Here is an 18,976-nt window from a genome sequence, read left to right as displayed (position 1 = left end):
CATGGTGTCTGGTTGCGGCACCCAAATTAGTGGCTTGAATGAAAGGCATGGTGTCTGGTTACAGCACCCAAATTAGTGGAATGGATGAAAGGCACCGTGTCTGGTTGCGGCACACAAATTAGCAGTATGGATGGAAGGCATCGTATCGGTTGCGGCACCCAGATTAGCAGTATGCATGAAAGGTACCATGTCCGTTTGCGGCACCAAAATTAGCAGTATGGTTGGAAGGCACCGTCCCATGTTGCGGCACCCAAATTAGCAGTATGGATGGAAGGCACCGTCCCATGTTGCGGCACCCAAATTAGCAGTATGGATGGAAGGCATCGTATCGGTTGTGGCACCCAGATTAGCAGTATGCATGAAAGGTACCATGTCTGTTTGCGGCACCCAAATTAGCAGTATGGATGGAAGGCACCGTCCCATGTTGCGGCACCCAGATTCAAATTTTCAGCTAGTTTCAATGTATAGCCTTTGAGATATGAGTGCCAACACATTTTGGGTGGACGAACGGACAGACAAACACACAAACGTGAATTCGAGGGTTTTTCTGTTGAATCTCAATAATGCGGAAACGGACGTTGCTGAAATTTGTAAGATATTAACTCAACGTACAAAGTATTTACTTTCCTGAAATTCTCTCAACCCCACCTCACATATCTCTCAAACTTCTCGAAACCCCACCTCACATATCATCTCTCAAACTTCTCTTACATAGACCTTTTCTACTTTCACAAATGATGTTTTTCAAATTATCGTCTGTTCCTTACCTGAGTACAGTAAATACATTAACCCCCTGGAACATCACTCTTTTTTTTCCAAACCTTGACATGAGCATTAAAAAAACAGCAAAATATTAAAATTTTCAACGTTTCATGAAATAGTTGAATGTCCCATAGATTTATATCAACATATGGCAACCAAATCATGGCTTTCAAGGCTTTAAACAAAATATTCAGAAAGAAAGAATCGAGCATCACCTGTTGGCTTCCCGTGGCCGAAACCTTAACATCCAGAGAGCCAGAGAGCACGGTATACCAGTTGGTGCCGATGTCTCCCTGTCGAAACACTGACAGGTACGGGCACGCAGGGGTACAGGAGTGATATTCATGAGATTACACCCAGAATCGGGTACAACAACACATGCATTTCGAAAGCTATGGCATTCTCACAGTCTCCTCAACTATCACTTCTGCTAACCCTCTCAGTCAGCCATCAGTCACAGCAAAGTTGAACATTCCTTTTCTGTCTCATTAAGATCCAACGTCTAAATTGTCGCGTTTCATCAGAGATCGACCAGAGTCAAGCAAGGCCCGTAAACAACACCTCACCCGCCTCACCTTCTTCCACCAAAAAGGCGAAAGTCTAAAAATGAACCACCTGAACAATCTCCCAAAAATAGCTTTCGAAGACTTTTCCTCAACATAATAATGCAACATTCGTCATGTTTCGGTTTATAGAGTTAAAAAGACCAATGTTCAAATATTACTACATGATGTTTCGATTAAGAAAAAGAACATTCAATCATCCAACTGCACAAATGACAAACAAGAAGGAGTAATCAGAGATTGCAGGGCCTCACCAGAACAGATTTGTTTGACCCCCCAAAATAGGTATTTGCTCTCATCTCCAAAACTACACACACAATTTCAATGAAACTTGATCACAGCCTTCATCGCCCATGATGTAGCAAAGTTTGTTCACGGCATTAAAAATATCAGGGTTTGAATGACTGTTGCTCCTGATCCAGGTGAGCTTCAGGACCCACTGTCATATTTTTTTTTCTTTGCAGTGGTTTCAGAGATATAGTGGTACAAAGTTTTTCCAAGATAGCGCCCGACCACGTGACCTAAGACGTCATAATCATCATTGAAAGAATTAGAGAGGAGGAAGCGCTCCTATGGTGAAAATTTCAGGTCAATCGGACTAACGGTCCATTTTGTGCGTCCTGCAGGAATATTTGAAGGATTCCTTCCTGCTCTGCACGCCAATGTCGGCCAGTGCAGGAATCTTGACCCCATAATTGAATCCATTTATCTTTGCATCATTATACATACTTGTACAAAGTTTGACTTAGTTCCCTTCAGGCGTTCTTAAGTTATCGCGGTAGCGAAAACCTGTTACAAACACTGACTTCTGTCCTCTTTATGCCGAAATATAATCAGTACATCTTGGCATCATCATATAGACCTGTACCAAGTTTGGTCAAAATTCAATCACTGGTTCACAAGTTAGCACGGTAACATAATTTTACTTCACATGACCCTTGACCTCTTGACCCAAAAATCTAATCAGTTCATCCTTACATCATCTATACTAGGGCATGCCCGTACTATATCTATATCTAAAATTATATCCCCCCCCCTCTATTTACATGAAATGGTTTGGTCCAAAGCGAACGGCTTGCGAGTACGGTGACAATCCCCCCCCTCTATTTACATGAAATGGTTTGGTCCAAAGCGAACGGCTTGCGGAGTTTGGTAAAGAAATCGCCATAGCGTGCACAAACGCGCAGGAAAGCGAAAGAATCGCAAATTAGTTTTAATTAGTTTTAAAACATAGTTTAACGCCAACATAGCGGCAACATAGTTTGCCAACGTGAAATAAATGAATACGCTCTCAAATGTGCCGTCCGAGGCAGAGTCTGTTCGCCACGTTCAGCACACGTGATAACTCGCTGCTCTCTGATTGGTCGAATCGTTTTTTGGACATAGCTCGGTAACTACTTGTCCGATTAATATGAAACCTTGAAAAGGCACATCCTCGGGTCCCCAGCAATATACCTGGCAAGTTTCAAGTATATCGGACCCGTGGTTGTCGAGAAACAGCGGTCACAGACAAACACACAGACATACACACATACACACACACACACACACACACACACACACACACACACACACACACACACACACACACACACACACACACACACACACACACACACAGAGAGATTACTGGAATTATAGATATATATATATATATAAAACACAGTTTGTGTGTGTGTGTGTGTGTGTGTGTGTGTGTGTGTGTGTGTGTGTGTGTGTGTGTGTTTGTGTGTGTGTAATGTTACCGATAGACTCCTAAACGGAGAGGCTCAGGTGCTTGATATTTGGCATAGACATGGCCATTGAGCCTGAAAAGAACATGGCCGACCTAAAAAAAAAATTTCACAATTTGTTTTTTACCTCAGCGCATTTCAGCGAGGAATATTATGCACGGAATCTGAGGCGGTGGCAGAGCAGCGCGCTGATTCACTCAGAGCGATCACGTGATGTTCCTTGCCGCCATAAACTCACAGTTACGCGTTCGCACGTAATTCAGAGCAAAAAGCGATTGCCTTTTTTCACATTTCAGCGAGGAGCATTGCCATTCACACCACATAGGTTTTTTTTTCTTTCATCTTTAGATCCATATTTTTTTTCAGCGAGGAATATTATACACGGAATCTGAAGCGGTGGCAGAGCAGCGCGCTGATTCGCTCAGAGCGATCACGTGATGTTCCTTGCCGCCATAAACTCACAGCAAGTAGCATAGATTTTAGCATGATTAGCATTTAGCATGATTATCATGATTTAGCATAGATAGTATCATGTTTCACATAGATTTTTTTTCAGTGAGGAATATTATACACGGTATCTGAGGCGGTGGCAGAGCAGCGCGCTGATTCGCTCAGAGCGATCACGTGATGTTCCATTCCCGCCGCCAGACCATTGAACATAAAACACAGTTTGTGTGTGTGTAATGTTACCGATAGACTCCTAAACGGAGAGGCTCACGTACTTGATATTTGGCACAGACATGGCCATTGAGCCTGGGAAGGACATGGCCTACCTAAAAATATTTGACGAGATCCATATTTTTTATTCATATTTACCTCAGCGCATTTCAGCGAGGAATATTATACACGGAATTTGACCTGGTGGCAGAGCAGCGCGCTGATTCGCTCAGAGCGATCACGTGATGTTCCATCCCCGCCGCCAGACCATTGAACATAAAACACAGTTTGTGTGTGTGTAATGTTGTAATGTGTGTAATGTACGGGTCTCCCTTCCCCCGCCCGGCAACGCCGGTACTGGAGGGCATCACAGGATCGGTGAGTCTCCAGAATCCGCTTCGTGCTGTTGCGAAGATGCAGGACGATGTCGCGATTGTTGTGCTGCTCTCCGACCATGAGAACTGCAACGTCATTGTTGACTGGCCCTCCCCTTCCCTCCCCCTTCCCCCTCCCCCCTCCGTCCTCCCCTCCTCCTCCCTTCCCCCACCACCCTACCCCCTCCCCTTCTCCCTCCCTTTCCCCCTCCCCTCCCTTTCCCCCTCCCCCACCCTTTTCCCCCTCCCCCTCCCTTTTCCCCCTCCCTTTTCCCCCTCCCCCTTCCCCTCCCCCCCACCCCTTCCCCCCTTCCCCTCCACCCCACCCCTTCCCCCCTTCCCCTCCCCCTCTTCCCCCCTTCCCCTCCCCTCCCCCTCCCCCTTCCCCTTCCCCCCTTCCCCTCCCCCACCCGCCCCCCCCCCACTCATTTATCCTCAAGCACCCTCTGGTACAATGAAGAATTCATAGTGGATTATATGATGGTGAGCTGCCCAGGCCCTGATGCAGCAAAAAGAGTGCACAACGGAGTGTGTGAAAGGTGCGTGTGCTCCTGGGTGGTGCACACCGGAGTGTGTACGGGAAGAGTGTGTATGGGAAGAGTGTGCACTGGAGCATGAGGGAGAATACACACCGGAGTGTGTGTGGGAGGAGTGTACACCGGAGTGTACAACGGAGTGTGTGAGAGACGAGTGTGCACCGGAGTGTGCGAGGACCGAGTGTGTAGAAAGAGAGTGCACACCGGAGTGTGTGAGGGAAGCGTGTGCACCGGAGTGTGCGATAGCAAAGTGTGTGGGGGGCGCGTGTGCGCCTGGGTGTGTGTGTGGAGTGGGTCGCGCATGGTGAGGACGCGGCTCATGCATCGGCACCGACCGGGGTAGCACGTCGTGGGACTGGTAGCGTACGTGAGCCTCCGGTGAGTTGTGTGCCGCAGGGACCGGAGGGGATCGGTGCCGCGTCGGTCTCACAAGGACCGGCGTGCACAATTCGTGCCTCCGGCCCCCGCACTGTATGGTTGGTGCCGTATGGCGGCAAGGCCAGTCGGCCAGGTTGAAGGGGAGGTAGGAGCTTTCGGAGCTATGCACCCTGTCGGGTGAGGTGCTCCGACCGTAGCCGGCTAGGTCATCGTGCGTGGGACCGCGAGGCCCCGCGCAGGGATGGAGCCCGGCACCTGGGCCCATCAATCCCTCCCCCCATGGATCAAAAATGCCGGACGGACACCACATACAGGCGACCAACCACCCGCATGGATCGCTCGGCCCTTCGAGGCCGAGCTGTGACAACGAACCTCTACAGAGAGGGGCTGGTAGTTTCGAGGACTGGGGGGAGTAGTGTACCCCATGTGGGGGAATGGTAGTGTCACCATTCCTCACACAGGTGGGGGCATGAGCATTCGTTTAGGGTGATGGCAGTGTTAGGCACATGGAGGGGCCAGCAATGGTTGCCTCCATGGGGCACCGAAGCTAGCCGAGGGAGGGCTAGGATAATGATGTGGATCTAAAGCGACTTTAGGGACAAGATAATTAAGTAGTCACACCTGAACTATAGAGGGGACGTCGAGAGTTTAGGTGGATGTTAAGATAAAGGGTGTGCTTAGTTTAAAGGGACGACGGGGAAGCACGGGTTGTAGGGGAAATTAGTTAGGTAGATGATGCTGTGTGTTTGAGGAATTGTGTTTAGAATAAATGGAGTTGTGTAGTAATGTGGATGGAATTGTGTAATTGTGTGTGAAAGTATTGGTGTGGAATAAAAGGTGCGGAATGCATGGTGCGAAGGATTGAATGGGGGGAAGTGTAACCCATTCGCGAAAGCCCGGGGTGGGTAGTGTAAAGCCAGGTAGAGGGCATATGTAAATTTGCATGGATATTGACACCTGTGGTGCGGGTAGTAGCAAGAAGTGCTTTGTAGGGTGCATGAGACTGTGGAATGGCTGAGCGTGTGGCTTAATTGGTGCGTGTAGTTATTGAGGCACTCCGCCACTGGTAGTTTTTCGGCCAGGTGAGGCCCGCAGGTAGGCTCTGGGAGCCGGTTAGGTTAGTTCTGAGTGGGGCCCGAGGATCCCCGGAGAGGACTCGGGTTGCCCGATGCCAAGGTGGGCATAGAGGGGGTAAGTGCCAGGGAGGGCCTTCCCCGGTTAGGTAATCGCAGGAGCAGGCAAGCTCGGGAGGCGGCTTCAGTGGCGGAGGTGCGCAGGTCGGTGGACCTGCTGGTGGAGCCACATGACCCAGCCCCGAAATTGTGCGAGGGCACAGTGTGAAAATTTGTTGGGGGTGAGACCCAAATTTGTAGGGCACCACAGTGTGGGCAATGGGAATTCGGGTTCTTAGAACCATATAGTTTAAAGAGGCCGATTGGCAGTGTACGACCCCGGGTAGTTTCGATGAGTAATGATATTAGTGTAGTTAGGATGAGAAATCCCTTCGCACCATCCACAGCCAGTCACCGAGGAGGACGAGCGCCACACCGAGGCTCTGTAAGCCGTTTGAGAATGGAGACGCATCATGAAATAAGTAAGACATTGTTGTGTTCCATCCCTTCCTTCCTGGGAGGGAGTTGGGGACCAATTTGGCATAGAGGGGGATATGGGAGACAGGACGTAGAGACGGATTGTAAATACAAGGGGGGCTAGGATAGTGTAGCCAACACTGGGGGGTGGGGGGTACGGACGGCTAGGGACGAGTTTGCTCTACTCGCTCTACCGCGTCCCTCGCACCGCACCAGGCATGGTGGTGCCTGGTCACCTTGTTTTTTGTGTGCCACTGTGTCCTTTCCGTTTTGCTTGTTGTGCCTTGTCTTCCCTCCCCACCCCATACCAGGACCATTTTGGAGGCCGAACTGTGCAGCATCCATTCTGCACCCTTGCTACACCTGTGCAGCTGACCTGTGCAGCACCTTGCTGCCAGTCCTTTTGCTGCACCCTTGCTACACCTGTGCAGCCAACCTGTGCAGCACCATTGCTGCCAAACCATCTTTTGCTGCACCCTTGTCACACTCATGGACCACAAGCCTTGTGGCCTCGCACCTCTGCTGTGGGGCATCTTGCTGCAAAATCATCCTGCACCTTTGGACCACTTGTTGAGTGGCACTGATGCCACGCAGTTGGACCACAGGAGAGTGGCCCTGCTGGCCAATAAAAAGAAAGTGTGTGCAATTGTTTACTATCGTGTGCCAGGTATGAAGAAGATGTGGAAGCTTAGATGGCCCTGATGCTTCATATGGCCTATATGCCGGTCAAGGCCAGCCGGTTTTGTTAGCCCCACACTGAAGAAACAAGATGCAAGCAGCAAGTGCCATAATGAGTGTTTTGATGTTTCCTCTCCTCCAATTCTCTTTTTCAAAGTGCAGGTCCTGGGTCATAGAATTGTAAATAAAGTTAAGTTCTCTGCTTGTAAATATAAGAATGTGCCCACCGGCTATGTGTTTAGTTTGAAATTCCAGAAATACTTGGGTAGTTGTGGGTGTGAATCTGTTAGAGTAGCTGCTCAACGCAATAGGGGGGACATATCTAGTGTTAAAAATGTTGCACACATGGGTCAGAATAAATGCTAGGGGAATTACACCTATGTGTCACATTTAAAAGCAACGGTAAATTTGCATGCCAGGCTCTACCGGTCGTTCCATTGTTGGGGTCGACTCGGGAGGAGTCTGGTGAGAGAGGGGGGTCGTGTTGCAGTTGTGGGAATAGAGGATGACCCCCCTCATAGGTAGATGCACCACAACATGTAGCCTCGCTTTAGTTCAGTTATTTTGTATTAAATGTAAGCGTAGTCTCCTTTCCTGTGTTAGTTTGCGTTGAGCAGGCCAGTGAGTTAGGTGTTCTTTGAGCTGAAATGCCATGTGCTCGGCCTGGAACAAGTCTGGCAAGGTCGAAGGGAGTAGCTGCAGGGGGAGTGGCCGGTAAGCCACGAGCAGCTAATCGGTGCCCAAGGGGAGTGGCTCACAACGGCAGCGAGAGGAGGGGCTTGGAACATTCGGGCAAGGCTGGGGAGGGGCCATATAAGACCCTGCCCCGAGCACCCCGCGCGAGAACGAGAGAGAGTCGCCCAGCCCCTGAGTCAGAGTGCAGAGTCTCCGAGTCAGAGCTTTTGTCTCAGCACGAGTGAAGTGCCTTGCTTGTTATAGCCTCGCTGTACACAAACTCTCCCCGTGCCCTGTGCCCTGTGCCCTGCGCTCTGCTGCTGCCTGTATTAAACGCGGTGTGAAGACGATCCATTCCGGGCCACAGACGCCCGATCTCCCTGCCTGCGCTCCCAGCACACGTGCCGTGAACAACTGAGGGCCGCGCCCGGCGAGCTGTCCGGGAGTGAACAGCGCCAAGGCGCGTTTGGAGCGCGAACTTGCCCTTCCTCCTTTTCCCTGCGTGAGTGAGTGGGCCCGTGTCTGGGATATAAGTTACGACTGCTTAGGCCTGCTCTGTGTCCCTTCCCTTTATCCGGATCATTGTACATTATAAATAAACCTGTGTTCTTTCTTCTATCTGACCGTTCCCGTCCTTTCCATCTATTAGGCCTAGCATCGCACAGATAGAACCGCTTGAATCGGGTTCAATCAAAGTAACGGCACGAGTCACGTGATACGCAAACCGCTCCGCGGATTCGATTAGAGTGGCTTGTGCGAGGTCCAGTCCCCGTTCACGTGGCAGCGTGGGTACCGAAGGTACGTGTGGAGTCGACCCGATACCCTTCCGCATGCTCGCTATGGGGGTGGCGACTCGGCCTCGTGGCCTCGAAGACCCGAGGGGGGAAAAGGGGTTTAACCTCCCCTCTGTACGACGACAGGCTTCGAGAGATCCGCAACAATATATACATCAGTGAGTCAAAAGTAGCGCCCGATTTCTGTTTATATTGTTACAGACGCGGTTTTGGATGTTAGTTTACCGAGCGGTTTGGTATGACCACGTCTGCACAGTTTACCCGATTCCACTCGAACGTTGGCCAAATCGCGCTATGCTAAATCAATTAAGGAAAGGACACAACGGCTGGGTTAGATGACACGACACCAGGGGTACAGTTCTCAAGACCTCCGGAGGAGGTTATAATATTTGTATGCAGAACGTTTAGATTACACTGACAAGAGGTACAGCATAGGAAGGTGGGCACTTAATCACGGTCTTATAGTAGCCCCGACAGACCACAGATAAACAGGACAAGACTGACTCACACAGGGATTGATGGCAAGGAAGGGCAGGTAGTCGATGGATAGCACAAGGTGCACCTTGGCTCAGGGACAGGATCCACACGGTCCGGTCCAGATATGCGGGGAGGTATCGTCGCGCTGGAGGTGGCGTCTGGTTCTCTTCAAGCTGGGGGCGCATCTGACGTCACGTCCGGTAAGTGGCTGCGTATATCCAGCGGGGAGTGACACGCCCTCGGCTCGTTAGCTCCGCCCCAGATGGAATCGGCCCGCCGCTTCTTATTGGGTGCGGGGGGTTACCGGGCTCCGCCCTTGACGAGGGGCCGACAGTCAGCCCCTTCGTGGTAACCCCATCGGAGCACATGGGCAATGGCGGCTAACCAAGCCGGAGTGAGGACGCACACTCCCCGCGCGCTGTTGTTGTAGTTGTTGTTGTTGTTGTAGTTTCATGAGGAAGATGGGAGGAGGTATGGGGAGGTCCTAAACTCACTACTGGTGCCATACAATCACATTCTGGTGCAACGAAGAGTCAGAATTAATGGAAACGAGTCCTTAACTGACATAGACTAAGAATAACTAGCAAGATGTCCTATAGTTGTCTACGTGAGATGCGGTGAACCTGGGCACGACCTTTAATGGGGGAAAAAGGGGAAGGTCGGTTCTACAGAGTGTTGTTTACAGACAATGGGACTAGGGAATGGGGGATTGGAGATAGTTGGGGAGTATTGGGGAAATAGGGGAATATTTACAAGCGGATATGGATGGAGGCCAAATCCCATATCCGCAACATTGCACCCTTCTCTACCCTCGGGGCGTCCCGACCCGATAAATTTTTACCTACTTTAGTGTGGCACTCAGATGTAGTTCCCTCTACTATTAACTCTACCCTGAGTGCGACAGTTTTACAGATGTTCACAAATGAGTAAATATGTCCCCCTGCGACGTTGCACCCTTCTCCTCACAGAAACACACCCACAGGATAACCGAATCGCGGAAAGAATCCTCAAACTAAACATACAGCCGGTAGGGAGCATTATTTACATAAGACTACACTGATATTTACACTACGATCCAGGACCTGTTTTTGGAGGAACACATGCAGATGTTATGCATAGAGAGAGCACGCATGCCAGCATCGATACACCAACCCACGAGTGCTCTGTGGCCTTACGGCCTTTAATAATGTGCAGAGCACCCCATCCAAGCACCAAAAGCACCACCCCATAACACAGTCAGCACCGTCCGGTGCACCAATAAAGCGTTCATAAATCACCGGTGGTGTCGCAGCCGGCCGATGTTCTGCCGCTGGTCTTGCCTTCATGTGGTGCACTTGGCCTTATTGCTTCCTTCAAAAATAAAGAAAGGCGCCAACCGCGTCCATTTCTTTATTGTGGCCGTCAGGGGGCCAACTATTAGTGGTTCACCTGTATGGCATAGGTGCCACGTTGACCCATAGGTCCATCACGGGTGGTGCTTGCCCGCAAAAGAACTGCGGTCCATTGTGGGTGGCCACAAAAATTGCGGTCCATATGGTGTATCGATCCCGGCAGCAAGCAGCGAAAGTGCAGGCCCACAACTGCGGAGCCAGCACCTCTCTCTCTGCCCCAAAACCAGATCCTCGGAGGTGGGAGACAAAAGAAGAAGACAAGTGAGTAAGGTGGTAAGGGCGCAAAAGTGCACGCAATACAAGATGATGCACACTGGGGGCACATGGGAACCAGGTGAGACAGGTACGTTCCTACCGTACACCCCCCCCCCCCCCCCCACCAGGTAACCTACATGGCCCCTCCCTTACCCCTTACTGTATCCACAAAACACAACACTACCCATAAACATCTACTTTACAAATCAACAAACGTCCCTACTGTCTTCCCCGTTCCTCCCATAAACCAAATTCGTCTTCTCTCCCTCCTAACCAATCAAATTTGCCATTTTCAACTCTCATCAAAATTTGCCATCTCCAACTCAACATCATAATTTGCCATCACCAATTCATCATCAGTCCCTCCTAGGGAGGGAGAGATGGAATCACCCCAATGTCTCATCCACGTCGTGATGCGTCTCACAAATCCTCACAGCAATTCTCACTTCCTGCAACACAAAACAAAGAAAACACAGGTGTGGAGTCATCATCACCACAGGTAAGTGGCTGCGTATGGTGCGACAGGTTCATCAATCCTAACTATTTCCTAAATGACTTTAACAACTTTACATTACCCGGGGTCTTTCTCCTGCCAATCCATTGGCCAACTTACACTATGGGTTCTAAAAACCAATTCCCATTGACCAAACTGTGGTGCTTTTCAATTTGGGGTCTCACTCCCCCGATTCATCTCCCGGTGCCCTCGCACAATTTCTGGGCCGCGACGTGTAGCTCTCCTAGCCGGTCTACCCACCTGCACACCTCCACCACTGCAGTTGCCTCCGAGCTTACCTGCTCCTTACCCTAACCTAACTACCTGGGGAAGGCCCTCTGGCGCTCTCCCCACTCGGTGCCCTCTCTGGCACTGGGCTACCCGGGTCCGTCCTCCGGATCCTCGGGCCCCACTGACACTAACGGCTCCCAGAGCCCACCTGCGGCCTCACCTGGCCGACATCCTCACAGTGGTGGAGTGCCCAACCAACTACACACACTAACAGGCTACACGCCCAGCCATTTCCACAACACTAATGCACCCATCCACAATACCATTCTGCAACTGCACCACAAATGCCAATATCCAACCACAATTTACCTATACCCTCTACCTAACACTTACACTACCCGCCCCGGGTACTCGTGAAAGGGGTCCACTCTTCCCCCATCCACACCTTCGCACCATGCACACCACTCCGTACCACTTACTCCAACTCTCTCCACACACCTGTACTTGCACACCTGTGCTCTCATTCTTGGTGCCGCCTGCACCCTTCTCTCCCCAAGCGCATTCGCGCTGATCCACAACACTCACTACTCATACACTGCTCCACACTGCTCCACACACCTGTCCAGTTCTCACACAGCATCATCTCATCTAACTACTCCCCTCTGAAACTTGCGCTTCCCAGTCGTCCCTTTAAACTATTGCGCTCCCTCGTCATTATCATCCACACTAAACTACCTGCGTCCCCACTACAGGTATCAGTCACTACCTAACCTTATTGTCACCTAATGTCATCTTCGCTAGATCCCTATCAATATAACCTAACCCACCCGGGCTAGTTTTCACTGCCATACACCCCATAATCTAGTGCGCATTTGCCCCCACATGGGAAGGGTGGCAGGGATGCCACCCTTACCCACCGGGCCCATCGCTCACTACCAATTTTGCACATCAAATTTCAACAAATTAAAAATTTGCCAATCATTACTCATCATCTGCCAATCATTACTGCCAATCCTTTGCCAATCATCAAATTTTGTTTTTTTCTAATTTTGGGTCCAAAACACTAACCTCATCACACAGTCTACTCACTAATGCCTCTCGGTGCGCCAATTCCTGTCCAAAGCCCGGCTTCGTAAAGCCGAGCAATGAATGCGGGTTGTTTGGTGCCAGCGGCTGGATACGTCCCGCATTTGTGGCAGGGACGGGGGCTTACCCCCGGATCCCACGATCCCACGCACCACCTCGGCGTGGAGCCATCCCATGGCCCGATCTCGACCTGCCGGAATGCCTCAACAAAAAGTGGTCGCCATGACGATCCTTCCTATCGGGCTGCCCGCTCCGCCTAGTGGAGCACAGACGCGGCCGTTCAAAGCGAGGCCAAGCGTGGATCGCGCACGGCGGTCCTTTCGAACCCGCCGTGGCTCGGATCCCCGCTGGTTCTCGCGGCACGTGAAGCCCGGCACGCACCGAGGGCCCGATTCGGCTAAAAGTCGCTCTAACCTCTAACCCGTTTAACGTCGATGCTTCACCTGCATGCTTACACCCCGCAGCCCGTTCCTTGCTCACACATCCAGCCGTTCCCATGCTCCTCGTACCTTTCCTTACACACGCAGGTACACTCATTCCACTCACAGCCTTGGTCACACACCTGACCACCGAACACTTTGGCACACATTCGTTGGTCGCACACCTCACCAACACACCTCTTCGTGCCCCCTCCTCTGTCACCTCCTCTGTGACAATCACAGGTGTGCTCTCACTCGCACACCCAACCACGTGCCTCACTACCAATTCCAGCGTGCATTCCCACTCACGCTCTACCACTCCAGGTGTGCATCCTTCCTTGCCTTTGACAGCGCACTCTTTCCCCATGCCCCTGTCCGTCACACACCTTTCTCGCGCACACTCTCCCGTTACATCCTCTGTAACACTCACCACAGGCGTGCATTCTCCCTTTACACCCTACGTAACACTCCTCACTACGCGCTTCCATGTGCTCCCTCGCACACGCGCTACGACCGACTCACTCTCGCCAGCACCCTCACTCCTTGGCACGCACTTTTTCCTCACACACCCCAGAGTCGGACTTTCTCGCACACCTCCTTTTTCGCACACCAGACCTGTCGCACACTTCACCAACCGCCTCTCACGAACACCCGGGTCCATCTCGACCCCCAAGCTTCTTAAATCCCCTGGCACATCATACGCACGACCATATTGGTCACCACTTACACCGGGTCCTCTTCCTCTTCGCTTCTCCTCCATCACCTGCGAATCCCTCATCCGGTTAATGAGCACATCATCACGATCCAAACACAGACTTTGGACCAATTCTTTTATTTCCTCTTTTATCTCTTTCTTATCCCCTCTCCGTCGCTTCTTAATTTCGCTCACCCCTTCTTCCACTTCTTCTAATTTCTGCTTCACCTCTTTTATTTCCCGGTACGTCTCCTCAAGCTCGTCCTCTAAGGCTACCTTGACCGTTTCCATGTGCGTCCTCACCTGCCGGTCCTTCGTCTCCATTACCTCTGTCACCTCGTCCAACCTCGTTGTCAGTCCCTCACGTACCATCTGACATTCCCTCTTCGTCGCTATCAAGTCATCTTTTAGTTCTTTCTGTGTCGCCTTTAACCCTCCTAGTACCGCAGTGTTCCTTTGTACCTGCTCCACTAACTCCGTCTGTCCCTCCGTCAGCTGTTCCACCTCCTGCGTCAGGTCCTCTATGCCCCCTTGCAATTTTACAGTCCCCTTTCTCACCTCCTTCTCCATGCGCTCCTTACAGTGCCTCACCTCCTCGCGCACTCCTCCGACCTCCTCACTCACTCCTCTTCTGATCTCCTCTCCCATCACTTGCATCTCCTGCCCAGATGCCACCCTCATCTGCTCCATTTCCTCCCTGTGAGCATCCAGTTTAGTTTCTACCCCCATTCTAACCTCCTCTATCTGCTGCCCCATTTGTTTAACTTCCCTTTCCGCTTGGTCCCTCATGTCCCTCAATTTGCCTTCCATACTGTTTTCTAACCCCTCTAACCCATTTTTCACTCCCTCTTTCTGATTCTCCTGGGCAGCCATTCTATTTTCCACCCCCATTAACCCATGTTTCACCCCTTCTATCCCATTGTCTAACCCCTCTAATTTCTTGTCTAATCCCTCACCGGTACTCCTCGCTTCGTCCCTCATTACCCCCATTTGGCCCATAAGGGCCCCCATCATTCTGTTTTCCATTTCTTCATTATTCTTGTCCATAAGGGCCTTCATTTGCATAAGAAAAAGGTTCAAATCCACCGGTGGCGCTACTACGGTCGCGGGCGCGGTCGTCGTGGCTATGTTTGAGGCGCCATTTTGTGCGTCTGCTACCCTCACTGCTTCGCTCTCCTCATGTCCCTCATTTTGGTCCTGGATCGACCCTGCCTCACTCTCCTCTACCGGAACCCAGCCGTCTTGGTCTGCCATAGCGCGACTTTCAAAATTCGGGTTTTTATTTTTTTTGTAAAACACAATTAAATTTCGCTGTTAGAATTTCGAGCGCGTGAAACGCGCTCCGGATCGAATCCCACTTCCCGACACCAAATGTTACAGACGCGGTTTTGGATGTTAGTTTACCGAGCGGTTTGGTATGACCGCGTCTGCACAGTTTACCCGATTCCACTCGAACGTTGGCCAAATCGCGCTATGCTAAATCAATTAAGGAAAGGACACAACGGCTGGGTTAGATGACACGACACCAGGGGTACAGTTCTCAAGACCTCCGGAGGAGGTTATAATATTTGTATGCAGAACGTTTAGATTACACTGACAAGAGGTACAGCATAGGAAGGTGGGCACTTAATCACGGTCTTATAGTAGCCCCGACAGACCACAGATAAACAGGAAAAGACTGACTCACACAGGGATTGATGGCAAGGAAGGGCAGGTAGTCGATGGATTGCACAAGGTGCACCTTGGCTCAGGGACAGGATCCACACGGTCCGGTCCAGATATGCGGGGAGGTATCGTCGCGCTGGAGGTGGCGTCTGGTTCTCTTCAAGCTGGGGGCGCATCTGACGTCACGTCCGGTAAGTGGCTGCGTATATCCAGCGGGGAGTGACACGCCCTCGGCTCGTTAGCTCCGCCCCAGATGGAATCGGCCCGCCGCTTCTTATTGGGTGCGGGGGGTTACCGGGCTCCGCCCTTGACGAGGGGCCGACAGTCAGCCCCTTCGTGGTAACCCCGTCGGAGCACATGGGCAATGGCGGCTAACCAAGCCGGAGTGAGGACGCACACTCCCCGCGCGCTGTTGTTGTAGTTGTTGTTGTTGTTGTAGTTTCATGAGGAAGATGGGAGGAGGTATGGGGAGGTCCTAAACTCACTACTGGTGCCATACAATCACATTCTGGTGCAACGAAGAGTCAGAATTAATGGAAACGAGTCCTTAACTGACATAGACTAAGAATAACTAGCAAGATGTCCTATAGTTGTCTACGTGAGATGCGGTGAACCTGGGCACGACCTTTAATGGGGGAAAAAGGGGAAGGTCGGTTCTACAGAGTGTTGTTTACAGACAATGGGACTAGGGAATGGGGGATTGGGGATAGTTGGGGAGTATTGGGGAAATAGGGGAATATTTACAAGCGGATATGGATGGAGGCCAAATCCCATATCCGCAACAATATATATATATATATATATTTCTGTCAGTTGATGCTGGCGTCGACGCTGGCGTCGTTTGCTCGCCGCTTCTCTGACTGGACCATTGTCCGTGTCTTGCTTTCCTGGTGGTCGTGGCGGATTTATGGCCATTGAGTCTTCCTCTGCGCGGTCCCGGCTCTGCTCTGCTGCTCCGGGCTTCACCTGCTCGGCTCCATCGCTGTTTCCTCGGGCCCACTCCCGTTGGTTGTGTCGATTGTTTCGCCTCCTCACCCTTGGCCGCGTGCTCGCTTTGCCTTCGCTCCTGCTGGCATGGCTCTGCGGTACTCTGCCGCAAGGCTTCTCCTGCTTAAAACCCGCTCCACCCCATCATGCATCTCTGCAATCAGATCGAATGGACTCCTGCGTCGACCCAGGTACATTCACCGTGGCTCCGGTCGTAAGTTTGTTTATTTACAATCAGGTCACTCCATCCCCATCCTCTGGTCGGCTCAGCGCACTCCCACTCATCGTCCCAACACACCTGGTCACAACAACGCACAAAATCGCACCTCCTGTCTGCGAACCCTGGCCAAATCACCTGGATTCATACCCGCCGTACAAAACAACATCAAGCTCACCCTGTTCAATACCCGGTCCCTCAACAACAAATGCCTCATCCTGAACGACTACATCCTGGAAAATAAACTGGACTTTCTCTGTCTCACTGAGACCTGGCAACAACCACTGGACTACTACACGCTCAACCTCACCACACCCAATGGATATTCTTACATCAATAAACCACGCTCGGAGGGCCGAGGTGGTGGAATTGCCGTTATTCACCGACAAGACATCAAGACCAACCTCATCTCCATCTCATCTGCTCCATCATTTGAACACCTGGCTTTTAAACTCTCTGGTCACACACAGTCAGTCATGGCTGTTGTCTACCGCCCTCCCAAACCACACCCATCATTCCTGTCTGACTTCTCCTACTTTCTGACCCAGCTATGTTCCCTCTCCCCCTCAATCCTCCTCCTTGGTGATTTCAATATCCACATGGACTCCACTGACTCCACGCTAACCACTGACTTCACTGATTTACTCACCTGCTTTAACCTCACTCAACATGTCAACTTTCCTACCCATAACCGTGGTCACATTTTGGACCTTGTCTGCTCTACTGGACTAATTTTGCACCATCTCTCTGGCTCCGACCTCACTCTCTCTGACCACCTAGCCATCACTCTGACCATCAACATCCCCACCCCAGCACCAAGGCATTATCGCACTATCAACTTCCGTAAGCTAAACGCTTTTTCACCTGCCTCATTCTCATCGACCCTCTCTGAAAAAATGTCCACTTCTCCCTTCGTTGACCTCCACACCCCTTCTGACCTCACTGACTACTACAACCACACTCTCTCTTCCTGCCTTGACCAAATTGCGCCTATAAAAACCAAAACAGTTTCTTTCACCCATTCTGCTCCCTGGTTTACCCCTGAGCTCCGCCTAATGAAAACTCGTGCTCGCCAACTTGAAAGACTCCGCAATAAAACAGGTCTCACAGTTCACTCCCAGGCCTACAAGGACCACATACAACACTATAAAGATGCCCTCTCCCGCGCCCGCTCCGCCTACTACTCTCAAATTATCCACTCTGGCTCCGGAAACCCAAAAGCACTCTTCTCTACAATAAACAAACTCCTCAGCCCCCTGAACACCACCACCCAGTCATTCACAATAGACAACTGCATCTCCTTCCTTTCATTCTTCCAACGCAAAATTGAAAACATCTACAACAGCTTGACCACCGCCGCACCCGCTCCCCCTCAAACCACCTGCCCCCCCTTATCCTGCCATCCCCTGTCTCAATTCTCCCCAGTCTCCCCTACTGACCTCTCTGAACTCCTCATCGGAATGAAAACTGCCACCTGCACTCTTGACCCCATCCCCTCCAGCTTTGTCAAGGCCTCCCTTCCTGCTCTTTCTCCACTTATCATTGCAACAATAAACTCCTCCCTGTCTACAGGCATCGTCCCACCATCCCTCAAAATTGCTGCTGTTACCCCCATTCTGAAAAAACCTGGACTAAACCCTGACACCCTAAATAACTTCAGACCCATCTCCAACCTACCCTTTCTGTCAAAGGTTTTGGAACGCGCTGTAGCCACTCAACTCAAGCATCACCTCTCTGCCAATAACCTGTATGAAACATTCCAATCCGGATTCCGGTCCAACCACAGTACTGAAACTGCTCTCCTCAAAATCACCAACGACCTTCTCCTCTCCTCTGATGCTGGCAACCTCAACATTCTCATCCTCCTCGACCTCAGCGCTGCCTTTGACACCATCGATCACACCATCCTCCTCACCCGACTTGAAACCACCTTTAACATTACCGGCACTGCCCTCTCTTGGATTAAATCATACCTCTCTGACAGACGTCAGTTCATCTCCATCAATAACTGCAAATCCCCCACTGCTCCCCTCCCCCAAGGTGTCCCCCAAGGTTCAGTTCTTGGCCCCCTCCTCTTTATCCTTTACCTGTCCCCCCTCGGTCACTTAATCCGCCGTCATGGTCTCCAATTCCACTGCTTCGCCGATGACATCCAGCTTTTCATCTCCACCAAGTCCATCTCCACCGCCACCCACTCTATCCTGACAAACTGCATCACTGAAATAAAATCCTGGCTTCAAATCAACTTCCTCAAACTTAACTGTGATAAATCTGAAATAATCATCATTGGCCCAAAAACGCTCACCAAGTCCACCCATAACT

At 51.1% G+C, this 18,976-nt stretch overlaps 1 protein-coding gene across 2 annotated transcripts in view; it reads right to left on the bottom strand.

The window, feature by feature from the left end:
* LOC137430984 (rap guanine nucleotide exchange factor 4) overlaps positions 1–18,976 on the bottom strand; it is a 265,011-nt gene that overhangs the window by 187,271 nt on the left and 58,764 nt on the right. For both annotated transcript variants that reach the window (XM_078781282.1, XM_078781283.1), the window contains exon 3: positions 978–1,066. In XM_078781282.1, coding sequence (XP_078637408.1) covers positions 978–1,066 — 89 coding nt within the window. The remainder of the gene's footprint in view (positions 1–977; positions 1,067–18,976) is intronic.

Source organism: Myxine glutinosa, chromosome 7 (genome assembly GCF_964187855.1).
Source record: "Myxine glutinosa chromosome 7, kmMyxGlut1.1, whole genome shotgun sequence".
Classification (NCBI taxonomy): Eukaryota; Metazoa; Chordata; class Myxini; order Myxiniformes; family Myxinidae; genus Myxine; species Myxine glutinosa.
This window is presented reverse-complemented; position numbering and strand designations above follow the sequence as displayed.